The 17,930-nt window shown below is 48.9% G+C and overlaps 9 protein-coding genes across 9 annotated transcripts; 5 read left to right on the top strand and 4 right to left on the bottom strand.

Annotated features, from left to right (window-relative positions):
- Positions 1–102: 102 nt before the first annotated feature.
- On the top strand, positions 103–1,611 carry N7500_007521 (replication factor C subunit 3; the record flags this gene model as incomplete). Its single annotated transcript, XM_056678665.1, has 5 exons — positions 103–338; positions 391–478; positions 532–706; positions 762–1,145; positions 1,208–1,611. 5 exons carry the CDS (start codon positions 103–105, stop codon positions 1,609–1,611), a joined length of 1,287 nt encoding a protein of 428 aa, XP_056533665.1.
- Positions 1,612–2,093: 482 nt separating this feature from the next.
- Positions 2,094–3,533, top strand: N7500_007520 (Histidine phosphatase superfamily clade-2; the record flags this gene model as incomplete). The annotated part of the gene is made up of 1 exon (XM_056678664.1): positions 2,094–3,533. The coding sequence occupies one exon, from the start codon at positions 2,094–2,096 to the stop codon at positions 3,531–3,533; it is 1,440 nt and encodes a 479-aa protein (XP_056533664.1).
- A 405-nt stretch (positions 3,534–3,938) lies between these two features.
- Positions 3,939–4,367, top strand: N7500_007519 (Clr5 domain-containing protein; the record flags this gene model as incomplete). The annotated part of the gene is made up of 1 exon (XM_056678663.1): positions 3,939–4,367. One exon carries the CDS (start codon positions 3,939–3,941, stop codon positions 4,365–4,367), a length of 429 nt encoding a protein of 142 aa, XP_056533663.1.
- Positions 4,368–5,210: 843 nt separating this feature from the next.
- Positions 5,211–6,848, top strand: cwc27 (putative peptidyl-prolyl cis-trans isomerase; the record flags this gene model as incomplete). The annotated part of the gene is made up of 1 exon (XM_056678662.1): positions 5,211–6,848. One exon carries the CDS (start codon positions 5,211–5,213, stop codon positions 6,846–6,848), a length of 1,638 nt encoding a protein of 545 aa, XP_056533662.1.
- Positions 6,849–7,363: 515 nt separating this feature from the next.
- Positions 7,364–7,814, bottom strand: N7500_007517 (uncharacterized protein; the record flags this gene model as incomplete). Its single annotated transcript, XM_056678661.1, is given in 2 exon segments — positions 7,364–7,453; positions 7,464–7,814. 2 exon segments carry the CDS (start codon positions 7,812–7,814, stop codon positions 7,364–7,366), a joined length of 441 nt encoding a protein of 146 aa, XP_056533661.1.
- A 1,082-nt stretch (positions 7,815–8,896) lies between these two features.
- N7500_007516 (Heat shock factor (HSF)-type DNA-binding) lies at positions 8,897–11,286 on the bottom strand (the record flags this gene model as incomplete). Its single annotated transcript, XM_056678660.1, has 2 exons — positions 8,897–10,751; positions 10,811–11,286. 2 exons carry the CDS (start codon positions 11,284–11,286, stop codon positions 8,897–8,899), a joined length of 2,331 nt encoding a protein of 776 aa, XP_056533660.1.
- Positions 11,287–12,081: 795 nt separating this feature from the next.
- Positions 12,082–13,088, bottom strand: N7500_007515 (putative aldo-keto reductase (AKR); the record flags this gene model as incomplete). The annotated part of the gene is made up of 2 exons (XM_056678659.1): positions 12,082–12,768; positions 12,831–13,088. 2 exons carry the CDS (start codon positions 13,086–13,088, stop codon positions 12,082–12,084), a joined length of 945 nt encoding a protein of 314 aa, XP_056533659.1.
- Positions 13,089–14,278: 1,190 nt separating this feature from the next.
- Positions 14,279–14,983, top strand: N7500_007514 (putative GPI anchored protein; the record flags this gene model as incomplete). Its single annotated transcript, XM_056678658.1, has 3 exons — positions 14,279–14,378; positions 14,444–14,605; positions 14,661–14,983. The coding sequence occupies 3 exons, from the start codon at positions 14,279–14,281 to the stop codon at positions 14,981–14,983; spliced, it is 585 nt and encodes a 194-aa protein (XP_056533658.1).
- Positions 14,984–15,329: 346 nt separating this feature from the next.
- Positions 15,330–16,691, bottom strand: N7500_007513 (DUF3431 domain-containing protein; the record flags this gene model as incomplete). Its single annotated transcript, XM_056678657.1, has 3 exons — positions 15,330–15,504; positions 15,563–16,114; positions 16,180–16,691. The coding sequence occupies 3 exons, from the start codon at positions 16,689–16,691 to the stop codon at positions 15,330–15,332; spliced, it is 1,239 nt and encodes a 412-aa protein (XP_056533657.1).
- Positions 16,692–17,930: the final 1,239 nt, after the last annotated feature.

Raw genomic sequence — 17,930 nt, 5'->3', positions numbered from 1 at the left:
GTCAAAGAATTGAATTGTAGGAAGTTCAAACAGACGGAGGGACACAGGTTGACCTGGGAGGTTAGGCAGAGGGATGTCATCTGTGGAGTCCCCAAGCTCCATATGATTTTCCGCCCCGAGCCTCTTTACGCGCTCAACGCGTCAACCCTTTTCATTTACCTGCGTGTCTGGATTCATATTGGTTTTTCTATTTCTACACAGACATTTACCATGTCGGACTATGAAGATGAAATGGACGTGGATGCGCCCAAGGACGTGCAATTCACCTCCGACAACGCAAGTGGAAAAAAGAGAAATGTCGCCGATCTACCAGTCGAAGCTCAAGATAATTTGCCGTGGTGAGTTTTGAGAATCGTATTGCTTCTGCCATATCACTAACAAACTTGTCAGGGTCGAGAAATACCGACCAAGCAGCCTGGATGATGTCTCTGGCCATCAAGACATCCTCGCGACTATCAATCGGTTTGTGGAGACAAATGTAACAAATTCCTACGGATGTACGGTGGCTTTTGATTAACATATTTCACATAGCGACTACCCCATCTCCTCCTCTATGGACCTCCGGGAACCGGAAAGACTTCCACTATCTTGGCCCTGGCGCGGCGAATCTATGGCACAAAAAACATGCGACAGATGGTGTTGGAGCTGAATGCAAGTGATGATCGTGGTATTGACGTTGTTCGAGAACAAATCAAGACCTTTGCAAGTTCGTGTCCGAAGATAATAGGGTTGAATCACCAGCTCACCGTGAACACCAACAGGCACCAAACAGATCTTCAACATGGCTCCCCAGGGCACTGCCGGCTCTCCTCTGGCAGGTTACAAATTGATCATTTTGGACGAAGCCGATGCGATGACTTCCACCGCACAAATGGCCCTCCGTCGTATCATGGAGCGCTACACTGCTAATACTCGATTCTGCGTCATTGCCAATTACACACATAAGCTATCCCCGGCACTGCTGTCCCGGTGTACCCGATTCCGGTTTAGCCCATTGAAGGAAGTCGATATTCGGACCTTGGTCGACAAAGTGATTGAGAAGGAGGGTGTCAAGATACAGCCCGATGCGGTCGATAGTCTCGTGACCCTGAGCAAAGGTGATATGCGACGAGCCCTCAACGTGCTTCAGGCATGCTTTGCCAGCAGTAAGTTCAAGCTCTGCACTCCCTGCTCACCCCTGAGGCAATTGACCAATTTTATTTCTTAGGTATCCCACTGCCGATGAGAGACGCCCCCAAAACTCCTCGTCCCGAACCCGAGGCTGTCACCAACGCAACGATTTACGACTGTATTGCTGCCCCACACCCATCCGATATCCAAGAAATCATGACCACCATCCTCTCCACCAGCGATGTCACTTCCTGTCTCAACACCGTGCAGACCCTCAAGACCAACAAGGGTCTGGCTTTGGCCGACATTCTCTCCGCACTAGCAGACCAACTCCAACGGCTCGAAGTCCCCGCTCAAACACGCATCACGTGGCTCGAGGGACTGGCCGAGATTGAATGGCGACTTGCTGGGGGTGGTTCGGAAGCTATTCAAACTGGAGGGCTCGTCGGCGTGGTGCGAAATGGATGTGAGTTAATGGGGGACAAGGGTGTTGCGGTATAACACATGAAGCGATATCCCAACAACTTTCTGGTTTTATACAACAGGGCTAGGGATGGAGTCTAGGCGAAAAAGGAACAGTATCTCTCTCATTTTGACTTAAATTCACCAAGAAGTAACCGCTTGATATCGTTCTTGTTTCCCAGACCGGAATCCTCCGCTATCGCTCTCCGTATACCGCGGAGATACTTTCAATTAGCTAATTTCGTTTGACTTGACCACCCTGATATTCAATACTAACCAATGATAGATTCTTCTCAAACTACTCTCAGGCTGATTTGCACTATGGGTTGGCTTCTAGACCTCTCTACTCCGTACTATATCCTGGGCATCGGAGCCTTAGCTGCCTTAGGTTGAAGAGGGGAAGAGGGGGACGAGTTGATGTGTCTTGTCCGCTTCAGATTTCAAGATAACAGCTGCATTCCCCCCCGTGAATTGAGATTGTGCTTTCAATCTATTCACTTTATTTGATTTTATCTTTCATGATGAAGTACTCCATTCAGTGCCTTTTGCTGGCGGCGTCTTTTTCTGTTGTTGATGCCGAGCGTGTGTTGGGTGCGTATATTTTTGCGCGCCATGGAGATCGTACACCCAAGGTTTTTGGTAGCACTCAATTGACCGATCTGGGCTATCGAGAGGTTTTTGATTCGGGATCCTTTTATAATAAGCGATACATTTCGTCGAATTCTTCCAAGCAGATTGAGGGCATTAGTGCCGATGTTGTGAACCCAAAGCAGATCAGTGCCTCTGCTCCCTCGGATGCTGTACTGCAAAACTCTGCCACTGGCTTCTTACAGGGTGTATATCCCCCCGCGGGGAAAGTGGCCTCCCAGACCCTAGCCAGTGGAAACTCCGTCGAGGCACCATTGAATGGCTATCAACTCATTCAGTTGACACCGGCCACTACAAGCAAGAACGCCGAGGATTCCACCTGGTTGCAAGGCTCTAGTGGATGTCAGAAGGCAACCGTGAGCAGTGACAATTACTTTTCCTCGGAGATGTACACCTCGCTGCTATCCTCAACCAAGGAGTTCTACCAATCGCTTTCACCTATGCTGGATGGCGCATTCGCCTCGTCTGATATGACCTTCAAGAACGCCTACACCATCTTCGACTACTTGAATGTCGGCAAGATCCATAACACTACCCGTCAATTCCCTCACAAGTCAGACCTGACTGACGAGGTTTATCACCAGCTAATTGCTCTAGCTGGAAGCCATGAATTCAACCTGGCCTACAACTCCTCTGATAAAGTGCGTGCCATCGACGGTGCCGTCCTAGCGGGCGAAATTTTGGCCGGACTGAACGAGATCATCACCTCCAAGGGCAAGTCCAAGTTGAACATTGGTTTTGGCTCTTACGGAACCATCTTCTCTCTCTTCGGTCTTTTGCAGATGCCTGCCGCGTCCGTTAACTTCACCGGAATCCCAGACTACGCCTCGTCAATGGTTTTCGAACTAGTGACCAATACCAGTGGCACTGACTTCCCAGCTGACAAGTCCGACCTCAGCGTGCGTTTCATGTTCCACAATGGTACCATCACGGGATCCTCTGAGCCTACTGCATACCCCCTATACGGCCAGTCAAGTGAGCTTCTCTCCTGGGACGACTTTTCCTCGAAGACCAAAGAGATTGCCGTTACTTCCGATGAGGAGTGGTGTACCATGTGCGGTAACATCGACGGCAAGTGCGCTAGTTCGAACAGCAGCAGCGACTCCAGCTCTGCTAGCACTTCTAGCACTAATGGCTCGGGAATGTCCCTCGCTGTGGCGGGTGTCATTGGTGCTATGGTTACCCTCGCGGTAATCCTTGGTCTGCAGGCTATTTTCTTCCTGCTTGGTGGATTCCGCATTGCAAAGCGGAACAAGGCTAGCCCTGAGACAATGAGCTCCCCTGCCGGTGTGGAGGCGGAAAAAAAGGTGTAGGTTGTTGGTTTCTTGAATATAGCAAACAAATAGGTAGTCTGTGGCTTGCTTTACAGGATTCGCAACGCGTAATGAATCTGTGAATATACAGGAATAACTGGAATCTGATTTTGGGAGTCGGACTATACAACTACTGTACAATCCAACCTGATATGATATCTAGGACGCTTAATTAGCATCTTGCATGTAGCTGTAGAATGTTCAGGGCATTCTACTAGATCCAAGGTACTTCAATCTGCAATTTTCGATTCCCAGACCAATGAGCATAATATCATTAACAAGTGTCTCTTCATCCTTGAGACCATCACAGTCATCTGAAGGGTGACCATCCCACAGATTCACCGCCTTGAGTCAACTCTTCATTCTCTCTAACTTTTTTTCTTCTCTTCCTTTCTCAACCCCAGAATGCCTCGCCAACAAATCAATTTAGAACCCTACCGGGATGAGATCATTGCTCTCTTCTACCACGGCATTAGTAGCGACTCCATTAGCCGCTCCCTCGAACATTGTCATAATATCCACGTCAAAGAGCGCACCATCCAGTCCCGCCTTCGCAAGTGGGGCGTCCGCAAGCGACACCGAACGACAACAGGCGACGAGGCTTTGCACGCGCGCATTAGGATGCTTTTCATACAGGATAGGCTGACCGATAAGGCTATGCTCGACATGTTGCAGCAAGAAGGGTACGGTATCTCCGAACGCACTTTGCGCCGTCTGCGGTGTAAGTTAGGACTCCATGCCAGGGCCTCGGAGCCAGAGCACCACCAGGAACAGGAGCAGATGCAGAAGCAGATAATCTTTCCACGGCCTCGGACAGGGGGACAGCTGGTGTGAAACTGGCTTGTTGAACTGGAGCAAGGTTTCTCAGTGGTGATATTCCGCTGGGCTCCATCAAGCAGCACCCATGCGACACATATCATGAAGATGATCAGTAATTTCACCCTACGCGACAACACACTGGACTACTCCAATGCGACCCACCTGCGACTGTTCATGTCTCGATCTTGATCAACACCCTGGCAGTAATGGACCCGAGACTCCGTTTACTTGGGTCGTGTCCAGCCGACATATGCTTGCAAGTTGGCCTGTCAATGACTGACTCACGTCCCAATTTTGCAACCGACAAAAAGTTTGTCAATACCAAACATCTCCTCACAAAGCAAGATCTCACAGTGACGGTTCGGCGAGCCTTCCTTGAATCATTCAACCACCTACCAGCATCCACGCCCACCAAACGTCAAGTCAAGCCTGGTAAAAATTCTCGGCATCTGCTCAATCTACCAGGAAGTCTCGTTATCAATTATTCCCAAATGCGACAAAGATCTCATGCCCAACGCACAACCTCCTATCCCATGTTACCTGGCTAGTCAAAGGCATCGCGAGGGATGTGAGAAGTGTGCAGAATGTGTCACGTAGAGCTCAATACAAAAGAAAGGATGTTCTTTCTTTTTTCATCCAATTTTATTTTCTAAGCAATGTCCTTGGACAGACACCAAGTAGATAAGGGCTGGACCGACGTCACGTGCCATGACGTTCCCTTCGAGCTTTTGATCGGAGACACCAACCCATTGGATCGCAACACTCACGAGGGGTGTCCATATCCCTGAACATACTCCAAATTCCTCGCTCTGCGCCCATTTTGGCACGGACTGTAAGCACACAGCTTACCTGCTCACGATGTCCTCCCAGTACACCAGCGAGCCGAATCCCACTGCGTCGGCCACGCTCAACACGACGGTTGGCCCTATTCAGATTGCGCTCTTCGCAAGCCAGGCCCCTCTCACCTGCAAGAACTTCCTCCAGCATTGTAAGGACAATTACTATGCTGGCACAATCTTCCACCGGGTAGCCCCCGATTTTGTGATCCAGGGCGGTGATCCCACCGGCACTGGCTCCGGCGGAACCTCTATCTATGAATACCCAGAATTCGAATATGACCCTGAAGCTCGGGACCCGGAAGAGCGGGTGGTTTTACGTGATGAGCTGCACAGTCGCTTACGTTTCAATCGGCGTGGCTTGCTAGGAATGGCCAAGAGCGAGGACGGGACATACGGCAGTCAATTTTTTATCACGCTAGCGAACACGGAGCGTGAGATGAATGGACAATGTACAATTTTTGGGAGACTGGAAGGGGACAGCATCTACAATGTGTTGAAGATCGCAGACGCGGAGCGCATTGCAGGCACTGAGCGTCCTGTCTATCCGGTCAAGGTGACCTCTTGCGAGGTTGGGGAACTGGGGCCATTGGAGGGGAAATTAAAGGACAGGCAGACAATCTCAACTACCGACAAGGCAGAGAAGGGCGCACCCAAGAAGAAGAAGAAGGCGCCTAAAGGCGGGAAGACGCTTCTGAGCTTTGGAGACGACGGAGACGAAGAAATGCCCATGCGCCCAGCGAAGCCGAAATTCAACACCAATTTGGTCGTCGATGCGGCGGGTGCAAAGACCGAAACATCAAAACCCAAACCCCGAGCAGAAGCCCCATCACAACCACGCAAACGACCACGATCCCCATCTCTAGATCGATCACAGTCTACAGAGCGCAAAAAACGCCCAAAGACACCAGACCCAGAAACACAACTTCCCCTCCCTGACCCTGAGTCGCCTGTTCGGTCCCCGACCCCGGATGCTCGACCCGCAAAGGAGTCCAAGCTGTCGCGGACAAACGCTCAGATTGCCGCTCTGATGGCATCCATGCGCCGCGACGTTGATGTTGGTCCCAAAGACACAGGCCGAAAGAAATCTGCCCTCGAAGCCATGATTCCCGAGACCTCAATCCGAGGACGGAAACGGCCACCTCCAGGGTCTGCAAATGGCTCGAGTCGCAACGGGACAGGGCCTAGCAGCGCCGCTGAGCGAGAAGCATTGCAGCTCTTCAACGCATTCAAAGCCAAGCTCGAAAGCGCGAAACCCGAACCAACGACCAAAGCATCCCATGGTAAAGGTCACCCGGATAAAGACACCAAAAATCAAAAGGAAGACGAAGAAGACGAAGAGGCCCAACTCTGCGATCTACATTTCATTGCAAAATGCCAATCCTGCAAGGCATGGGACGATCCCGCGGCAGAGGTGGATGACCCCGAACAGCAAGAGGGAGGCTGGCTCTCGCACGAACTCCGGTTTGGGAAAGACACCCTAGGCAAAGACCTGAACTGGAAGCGCGAGCACGGAGGTGAGGCAGATTCGCTCATGGTGATTGATCCTCGTGAGCGAGAGAAGGAGGTAGTTGGACGAAAGAAGGGACTCCAACGTGATAGAGAGCGCGAGCGTAAACGGGAGCGAGTGGGTGATTTGGAATGGGATAAGGGGCGCTAAATTCTTATTTTCTAATGAATATCAATTCTTTCACCATCAATATTCTGACTTTGTATATACATCCAGGGCATTTTACTCCGATATTTTTAGCTTATCACTACCTAGGTGCAGTCATAAGCGTCCTGTGAGTAAGCGCCGGCGCCTTAATAAGGCAGTTCTAGGACACACACATCCCCAGAGACACCTAGGATTGGTTATTATGTTTGCCTCGTTCTTTTGTGTCAGCCTCATTGCATGATAACCCCTTTGATTCTACCAATGATCGCCGAAAGCAACACACCATCATGACAGAGCGCCGGGTCAGAAGGCACCCGACACCAGATATATAAACGTGAAACTCATCGTTCGGTTCTATGCTGTGGATTGAAAATTTCTTTGGAATGAACTGACACCGAGAGCATGATTGAACGAAAGAGATTAGAATGTCACGGATGCGAGAACACCCGTTCAGTTTGGAATTGAGATGGCTGATGTGATAAATTTTCACAAGTACATAGCTCCTAGATCGTATAGAGTTAACTTGTGTTGGTGATGATATTGCGCCGAGCAAAATTAAGACCTTTGCAATTCTTCTCAAGGACCAGATTCCCCTCGGCATCCAGTGACTAGTGGTACCGAGAGTCTTAATAGATCTTGATCCATGGGCATCGCATTTTTTGTCCAGGCTGGTAGTTCTTCCCGGGCGAAAGGTGGCCACGGGTCCCCGTCATCCTCACGATAGACATGCTGATGGTTTTGCCGTAGACTGAGGCTTAATCTCCAAGTCACTGCCTCATGTAGTTCTTCCATGATAGAAGCGAGCATCGCATAACGAAGAGGATCAAGATCTCTCGGGTCTGGTTTATCTCTCAGCCTCCAATTCTGCCGAAAAAAAAAGTACTCTGTCTCATAGCCTATCCGTTCATAGCGATCCGCGAGGTGGAGCTCATAGAGCGGGCAGATAGACCGCAGTGGCGTGTCCCGCATTCGCCAGATCGGAACGCAGCGAAGATTATGCATGGCGCCAAAATGGGATCAGAGTATGCCCGTCCCATTCTGTTGATCTGGAATTGGAAAGTGCCAAGACGGATATGAAATGAACAAGCGAAGGAGCGTCAGTATGGGATACTTGTGTTGGTGATTGAATCGCATCCGGAGAGGTGAGCTCCAGTAGCGAATTCATCTTCGAAAACGGGCCCATAAAGGTAACTTTGGTCGAAAGCTACGTGGAGGCATTTGGCAAGTCGATTTAAAGGTTGGAGAGAGATAGTTTGGGAGTGTGAGAAACATTGAGATAACGGACGGGGCGATGATGCGGATGCCCCAGGCCTAACTTTTATATCAACACTTTTGACCACTAGGCCAAAAAGGTGTACACCTTGGTCGGGATGATTAGTTTATTTCTTGTAGTTCTCGTAGTTCCGTGATATTTTAGGTCGGTGTGAAAACACAGTAGATTATCACTAGGCCACGACAAAAACAAGCTTCCTGTTTATAATCTAGGGGGCTTATTAACATTTTATGTCGGAGCATGTTGATTGGCATACCAAAGTCCATGCTTTTCTAGGATTATTGATGGGATCCGAGCCAAAAGAAATTCGATTGTCTAAAGTCTGTCATATTGGCATGCCCTCTAATCCTACCAGTCTCGCTGTACCCTAGGTACCCATCATATATGGCATACATTTGAGTACGGGCCGTAGATCTCGGATCTCGGGTGATCTGCGGGTAACCGTGGACTCCGGGATCCACTATCGGTCGAACTTCCAATGTTGCCGAGAGCGTAGAGAACAAGGGTACTGCATATGAAGTACTCGACAATAGATCCAAACAATGCCTACATATGAAATTCAAGGCCTAGGAGTGAAAGCAAAGGTATCTCATTAAACTTCCACTTGGATCAGTCATGGATCATCATAGGTTTTTACAGCCCAGTCGAATTAACCCCATATCAACAAGAAAAAAAACGCCTAATTGTACGCCGAGAAGTTTTGTTTCCATCCAAGCCCTAGCCCGAGCCCCTGCTTGTGTATTTGTTCCATCCGGTATTCCTTGCGCCATCGGCCGAATCACAGCTTTCTGCGCCGTTTCGTCGCACTGCCACCATCATCCATAGTTTCGCCCGGGTGCTCCGTGGTTGCGGGACTAGTGGCTTCACTGTCCGTCAGTTGCTCGATCACACGCCCCGATTCATCGTACCCAACATTGTCAAAGCCATAGTGGTAGGCCGGATCACCCTGCCCATGGTGAGGGGTTTCAAAAAGATCAGGTTCAGCAGGGATGTGATCGAAATCGAACAGGTCGTTGGTGTCTCCGTCATCGGCTTGGGTGGTTCCCACAGGATCGTTTGTATCCTGGCCAGTGCCCAAGTGGCTCATGGGATTCTCGGCCTGTTTCTTCACGTCGGAACCTGCATCCCCAATGTCGGTGAAGTAGTCGTTGTTGAATATTTGGTCGAGATCAAGCGGAGGAGGAGGTACACTACCATCGCTGCCCTCGATACCGGGGATGGTACCATTCGGGCTCAGCGGCTGAAGGAGACTAGTCAAGTTCTGGACGGATCGATCTTGCTCGGCTTGCATCTTAACTAGGTTATCGATTTCTTGTCGTGTGCTGGCTAGCCTGCCCGAGTAGTTGTGCGGCATGGGGGGTGGGGTCGGCGAGATGAGCGCGTTGTTAGGTGATACGCCAGCGTTGGGTTCTGAAGAATTTGTTTCGTTGGCCATGAGTCGAAGCATATCGGCGCGTTGATTTGCCGTGAGGGGAACATTACCACCATGATTTTCAAGAGAGGAGAGCACATTGGGAAACTCGGAGAAGTTTGTGGAGAGCCCGTTTCGTGCATTGGAGTTTTGGATTACAGACATAATGTCCCTTTGAGGGGAAGTCTCGTCGGTCGGCTGTCCCGAAGGAATGGTTGGAGCATTTGGGCGGGGACTGTGGTCAAAGACCTCCTCAACATGGCCGTGCTGGTTCGCGCTAGGTTGCCGAGTATGACCACGAGACCGTGTGTCATAGGAACCACTGGCTGATGGTGAAACTGTGGAGGCCCGAATATACGCATCCGCCGCGGGCGGAGCCTTCAAAAGCAGCGGCTGCTTCTTCATTGTTCTCTGGGAGTTCGGGCTAGTCATGGAACCCAAAGCATTGCTAAGGTAGTCATCATCAACATCCACAATGTTTCCTTGATCCTGCGAAATGGCACCTGCAAAGGAATTTGCGAGATTTTGTGGCCCACCCTCACCCTGCAAACTGCGATTGTATACAGTTGCAAGGAATGTTAGAATGGCATTGATCGAATTCTCATGGCGAGTGTGTTGCTCTTGGAAGTTGGCTGCCTGGGCATAGAGTTGCTCGTGTTCTTTCCGCAGCCTGGTGATCGTGGTTGAAATGATTGACTGCTGTTGACGAATCGCCTGAAGTTCGCGATATACCCCAGAAAGTTGATCACTGGGCACAGAGCTATCTGTGACTAGTGACAATTGCTGTGGTCGGGGAGCACGGCTATCACGAGGAGCCGGTGCACCCTCTTCAACATAATCGTCCATCTCGTTATCATCAATATCCTCCGTCTTTACGCGTGTGCCGCCCTTGCTAGGCTTGCTCGCATGTCCACCGCCTCCCGCATTCTTTGGCTTTTGGATGAGCCATAGAAGATCTGGATGGCCTCGTTTAAAGTAAGGGTTGGCGTATTCACTGGGGCTCTTGTTTTTCCGTTCGCTGGCGCGCATTGAATTATCGGAAAGTCCGACCTTCTTGTGGAAACCGTACATATTCAGCTGTCGGACGAATGAGGCGTAGTTATTGTGCTTGAAGAGCTCGGGAATCAGCGTTCTGGCAAACTCATCTTCATCTAAGACAACGAAGGAATTGCCATCGTCCGACCATCGAATCAGTTCCGTATTCTTGGATTCGTCCAAGAAACTGTGGTTTTCAGTTAGCCTGAAAACTGATTTAAAAAAAGCAATGAATGTATGTCATACCTGCTCAATTTCTGTACAAATGGCGGAATTTGCTTTCGTTTTGCCTGCGAATCTCTCTTGGCAGTCAAGGCTCGCCGGTAGAGCTCCTCTAAAGATTCCCCCCATGCGCCACTCTCTCCATTTCCACTGTTTCCGCCGTTTTCCACATATGAAGCAGGAGGCTGTTCGTAGCCACGGTTTCGGCTGACCATCTGGTTCGCTTGTCGGCGGGCAAGTTGGTTGGATGCTGTTGCAGCCGGTGCAGATACATCTGGGGGTGGCACAAAGCCTGCCGTATTGTAGGAGGGATCGGAGAAAGCGGAGGTATTGATGGCATTAGCGGGGGGATTCTGACCCCATTGTAAGAATTGATCGTTGGAAAGCTGAGAGCCCGGGTTCGCGGTAGTCGGAAAGTTCGGTACAGGGTTCATCTGGGGATGAACGGGAGGAACTGTTCCCGGCGCAGGTCTCTTGCGGGTCATTCCTTGCGAGCTCATGGTGAATAGGCTGGCGCGCAAAGGCGTTGGATCTTATCGCGGTGGAGTGCGATATGAAATTGTATCTCGACGTTCTTCGGTCACTGAATAATTGAACTGAGTTGACCGCAGGAGATGTTACCTAGAAGACAGAGGAGCCAGGCGCGAACTCAGTATGCAAAAAGTTGTTCATCCAAGTCGCCTAATTTTGAGTCAAGAGGCTTTGACCACAGAACCGAGAAAAAAAAAAAGTGGATGCCACCGATTGCGCGAATCTATCGAAACCAACACCGAGGGTAAGGAAAAAGTCACAAGGATCGATAACCCACAGATCAAGGACCGGTGGTGATTACTAGGAAGATGACGCTCAATGGGCGCGTGAATTGTCCAACATCCAGAATAAGGCGGGAGGCATCAGCAGAACGGAACTGGGCGGTGAATGATATGCCAAGTATTATGATCTAAAGGCACTAACGAAATGGAGATCTTCGAATATCTCCCACTTAGTAAATCGAATGAATCAACTGAGTTCCCTTATGCCACTCGGCGGCGAGATCAAGTTGTCCCGCGGGGAGGCGTTTCCTGAGTCAGCAAGGTGGTGACCAGTACTTGGAAGTCCACGGGTACCATGTGATCACACATGCTTATCAGGTATCACATACGGAGTACAGATGGAAGAATTGTACCGCTATATCTTAACTGCAAAAGCCATGGCAATGCTCTCAATCCGTTGGTCTTTTTTTTTTTTTTCAATAACCATTAAGGAGTACACGACTGTCCTTCAAGCACACAGCTCGCTCAACGGTGTATGCGAGACTATGTGGATTCCCCGATCAATCCCCGGAAGTCCGTCAGAATCTGTTGCCACAACTCAGGTTGCTTCTGCGTGAAGTTTTCAACCTTTTTAGGAGCAGACAAGTCTTCCTTCATGCGCGACTCATTCTTGGTCCCATTCAGCACCGCCACATTCTTCAAGCCCATAACAAGCGTATAAAAAGCAGCAGCCGGAGTTATGTTAACATGGCGAGCAAGCTGCTGCACTGGCTCAGAGCGCACGAGGCCTGGGTTCGCCGTCAATGTCCAAAAACTCTGGTATATCACCTGATTCTCGCGGCAGAATGCGCGCAAGGGGACATCGAACAGAGTATCCTCGTAAAATCTGTTTTGTGCCACCGATGGCTTCACGGTTGTCTGGGATGATACACACAACTCGCGGAGGATAGGCAATGTACAGTTAGAGATACCTAAATTGCGGATGCGATGAGGGACATAAGTCTCCAGGGCATGCCAGGCTTCCAGGGTCTGGGCTAAAGTCGACAGTGGCGAATGGATGATTACGGTATCAATGTAGGTCTCATCCACGGAGTCAGGATCAACTTTTGAGCGAAGATTGTGCAATGATGATTTGATAGATGCATGGACCTGATCCGTCACTGTTGCTGACGGGTCATAGGGCATATTGGCCGGATCCTGTGCTGACACAGGGCTATATTTGGTTTGCACCTAGTTATGGTTAGTTATCCCTCGCAATACAGTTAGACTAAAAATAGCCACTGCACACTCACGTATAAGTCGGCTCGCCCGACGATCCCATCGGCAATTGCTCTGCGGATGCCATCACCAACGAGATGCTCTTGGTAATGGCGGGGTTGGGCTGCTGTGTCCACAGCTTGGAAACCGGCTTGGATTGCATTATAGACTAGATCGGCGCTGCGCTCTTTCTTCCAGGCTGTGCCGTAGACGAAGACTGGGATGGTGGAGACAGTACCCTGAGTAGGTCGTAGGCAGTACTTTTCCCACATCTTGCCGATAGTCCGAGTCATCTACGTCTTTAGATGAAGAAATTCGTAGTTAAATGGCTTTGGTTGTATATATTCACGTAGAAGTACGCACAGCTTGGAAATGTTCCAAGTGATGTTATGATTGCGGGGGGTCCACCCATGCTCGGGTGGACTTCGCTTTCTTACTAAGTAGAAACCCTTGGGCACCGTCAGAGCCCAGATGAAAGTAATCAAGGATTACATCACGAGGTACACTGGTGAGACTAGAATAGATTTTCTAGTTTTACTGATCTCGTTGATTCTAGTAGTTCTACTCAAAATTCCAAAATATCGATAGTCGCGTTAGTCTGGACTATCACAGGGGAGGTCAACGGCCTGGAACAATTAACGAATAGTGTTGATAGACTAGGTACAAGCATATACTTGGAGAATCCAAAAAACACTGAAGCCTGGAGACCAACCAACTCAACATTGATAGTCGTATACCTGTCACAACATCTATATATATATACATAGATATATATATAAGAATAGTGGACCGGAACAGCTCGGCTATCGGTAGCCTGCGTGGGCACTTCTACGGAGTAGATTTGAACGTGATAATGATCGAGTTTCGAGCGTTATGCTTCCTACTGAGCGTATGGAGTATAAACAAAGAAGGTGAAATGATCAATGCCGAATCCCCGATATGCACCGATTGGTCCCACAGCGTGGCTTAGACACTAGACTATGTACTCCGTATATGATCCTCCGTGGGATAAAACTCTTGGCGAACGGAAGATGTAGAAGTAATCAAACAATCGTACATAGTTAAGCTTAGTTCTGAAGTAGAGCATAGCCACAGTGCCTGCATATGATAAATATATACAGAACACAATGCACGATATTATTAGCAAGATCTCTAGGTCCACATGTATATATGTTTCCATTTAAGCTCTTGGCAAAATCTTGGCTGATCGCATAGACCAGGCAGCTGCTTTTGCACAACCAACATTGGCGGGACTCCGCTGATCGGTGCATCGTCAAGGATGTGCACACTTTGGGGGCTCAGTCCATTTTTCAATTGAACCCTGACTACTCCGTATGCGTGGGGAATGTCGACAAAGAAGATCATCTTCTACATATAGAACAGACGTTAGCTTCAACAATATAAATATATCTAAATTCCCACTGCTTTTGATCAGAGACAAAATCACAAACGCCTCTACAATCATCCATCGACATCAATAACCATGCATACTCAGAAGCTCCTCCCTCTTTGTGGCCTCCTACTTGCCAGTAACATTGCCATCGCATCCAAATTGGATCACGACGATTTCCCCCTCGGTGCCGGTCTGCCTGCAGCTCCGTGGTCGGAATCGCCAAGAGTTGTGATGCCAAGCATGAACGCGATTCAGCTGAGATCCAATGCATTTGCGATTGGGACGCTGCCAAAACTCAGATCCCGCTCTGCTCCGCCTGTATCACCCAGTACCAAAGTGACAGGCGCAACAACAACATCACCGATGGAGACCGTGGTGACTATGACGATGACAGCGATGATGACGACGATGATAACGGTATGTATAATGTGATTATCCCTAAGATACAAAACAATCCTAACGCATTGATTAGAGGCCCTGGACCTTGTCTACTCTTGCTCGCTCACCACGACTACCTACAACTCTGCCGCTGCCACTACTGTGACTGGCACATCTACTAGCACTGCTACTTCAAACACCGCCACTACCACAAACTCTTCTAGCACCAGCGGGACCAGCAGCCAGGGCTCGACGGGCTCGACTTCGTCCGGCTCGGGATCCTCTGATTCTGCCGGTAATTCAGCGGGCGCTGCGTCCTCTGCCACTTCTACCCCTGATGCAGCAGCTGGTATTTCAGCTCCCGGTGCTGCATCCATGGCAGGTGTCATGGGACTGATGGCTTTGGCTTGGCTGTGAGATTCAACAGTGTCAGATCTTGGCCGAAGATGAGCGAGTGAAGATATACACGATGGTTTTATGAATATTTTCAATTTATATCTGCAGATGATATTGACGAGTATGTCCATTTTTGAGCTAGCCTGTAGTCCATGCAATTAACAATTTCGTGTCTTCTTTTTGGAAAAGACTCGAGCGAGAGAAAGTATATATGGCCGAGTATACCCAGTGAGAATGTCACTAGCGAAAATTAACCAGAAGATGCGCAGAAGATACAACAGTAGAACAAAATTACAAGTCCGGGTGTTGATATGTCCCAGAAAGTCTATATAAGTTAGAAAAATACAAATCATATCTCGTCCACAGGTCATGGTGCTGCATGTAAAGACGTTTCATGTGCAGGTGGTGCATGTACAGGCGTTTCGTGTGCAGGTGTTTCATCATTCCAATCGCCCCAGAAGTCATCACCGAAAAAATCCTCATCTGGCTCTTTATAATCCATGTCATATACATCCTTGTAGCACTGCGCCTTTGCAGGACAACTGTTCACGGCCAAAGGTTAGGATCAACTACCGGAACATTTCTTGTCTTATAACTTACAATACGGGATCCTGCCCGAAGATGATATGCCATATGTATTCAAAGACACGACCACTCGTCTCATCGTCCAACTCGGTGGTCATAAGCCAATGATGATACGACTCATAAGCGCTCCGTGGGCGTTGGAGGACCTGCTCCTTGGTTACAGCAAACTGAGCACAGCAAGGCGTAGCAACAATCTCAGGCACGTTTGTGTTGTTAAAGATACGGATCCAAGCACCCGCAAATGCAAGTTCGGTAGTGCGACCAGCAGTTTGCCGGAATGGCTGGACTTCATCAGGACACCCAGGACTCCAATCGCAGCGCAAATTGAGATAACCAACTTGTCTGAGGTAGTCGAGTTGCAGTCGTCGAACGGTCAATACATTGTCCTGCTCCCAGAATTCAACATGGCCGCTATATTGATGAGCGTGGAGAAAGACCATGTACTCGGGCAATTTGTCATAATTGTCCAGAATGTATTGCAGGTAGGCACTGCTTTCTTTGCCTTTGTTTTGTTCGACTGGCAGCTCTGCTTCGGGATCATCGACGAGATAGACTGCGTGTTGCCATCTATAATTCGGGTGTTAGATTAGCCTTCGGCATAGTTTGTTAGTGAATGAAGTCTGGGGACTTACTCTGGCAGCTGATCCTCAAGCCAATCGGTGTTTTCGTACGACATCTTCCCCAACACAATTACGCGATCCGATTTCGGAGTGACCTTCGGACGAGCAGGAGCTGTAGACGATGGTTCCACCGCATCATCATGCTCTACCGGAGCGAGTATTTCAGGATTTTGGAGTAAGCTTTCTGAATCATAGAAGCTGGGCGGCAATTCAGATCTGAACCATAGCTCACCCGCCCACTCAGCACCGGGAACATCGACGGGGATGCGCTTAGGTTCAAGATTGTTGGCTACCACATGACGAGTTGGTCGGGCTGTGGGGGTCCATTTCCTCCGGGGCTGGGTACGTGAAGCGGATGTCGTAGTATGGGCAGAGACCAGCTCGATATATGTATCGCCATCTAGGGCATAGATATTGGGAGTATTTCGATCACTCCATTGCAAGATAGAATCAAGGTGAAATTTCACTAGAAATACGGTTACAATTAGCGCAATGGCTATCGCCGCTCGTAATGGAGTTCGCATTATCTAGCATGCAAAGAGTTGAAGATCAGGAAAATCGATCGAAATCGACTATGTAGATCCAAGTCGAAGCGAGGAAAAAAAGCCACTCTAAAAGCAATTAGTATCCACTCGCCTTGGCCTTCAGCCCCTGTCAGCCGCGTGGACGAAATATACGTACCTTGTTATATTCGTTGTTTTTTTTTAGACACTTAGTTTAGACTGGGCTCAGACTCGGTATATATGTTTCTTCCTAATCCCTGGCCTTTTTATCTCGAGTGAAATAATCATCAGCCTCTGTTCATGTCTCAATCCGGCGACTGCAACGTTCATGTGGGTCTGACACTCGTCACCTATTCGTGTCGAATATCGCTTGTTCTCGTGAAACTGTCGATCCTTTTTAGAATTAAGCAAGAAAATCTACATGTATCTTATACCAATGTGAAGAGGTAAAGATATCATCTATATACATGCAATGTGCCCTGGCTTAAGCGAATTTAAGGACTGCATGATATGCTGCATGCAACTAGTTAAAATGTAACGTTTCGAACGGGTCAAACGGGTCAAACGTTGAACATTACTACGTTTGAAATAGTCCTTATCCATGGATGCACAACATACAATCTACGATCTATCTAGGTCCATGTACTCCGTACGGAGTACGTCAGATTTTGATATTGTTGGCCTGATTTGTTAGGCTTCCAGCTGGTTGAAACTGGCTGCCTTTCGTTTCATGTCGCTCAACTCCTATCTCAAGTAATGGATCAGAAAATGACTCGTACTCCGTACACATATTTGACTCAGTTTGATCAACTGATTTATTGGGTAAAAATATGTCTCATTTTTCAGAGCCTGAACCTCGTTATCAGCTCTGGCATCCAACTAAATATTGCTTTTGCCTCGACCTTGCGTACAGTAGATCCTGGTAACCCAGAGACTTTTCCCCTTTAATTTCTTGGGAATTCTAGGGTGTCCTACTCCGTATATGAGCTGCAATTCAACCATGGTGAATCTCTATCATCCTATCTCGAGCCTTTTTGATGATCATGTCGGTCCCTTCATTCCAGCTGTGTGGATATGGAGTGTGTCTGTTTCCCTCGTCCTAAGAGCTGATAGCGCTTGTTGAAGGCCTTGCTACCCAACCACAGAGTTCGTTCTCCTGAAACATCGTGGACGTCCTTACGACCCGACCCGACCCTCTGTAGATCAATCCACTACCAAGTATTCCCCCCCTCCTTGGTATTTGATCGTAAATTCTCAAAA

This window comes from Penicillium coprophilum (assembly GCF_028826855.1).
Source record: "Penicillium coprophilum strain IBT 35676 chromosome Unknown utg000004l_segment0_segment0, whole genome shotgun sequence".
Classification (NCBI taxonomy): Eukaryota; Fungi; Ascomycota; class Eurotiomycetes; order Eurotiales; family Aspergillaceae; genus Penicillium; species Penicillium coprophilum.
The sequence above is the reverse complement of the archived record's forward strand: the minus strand, read 5'-3'. Positions and strand labels throughout refer to the sequence as shown.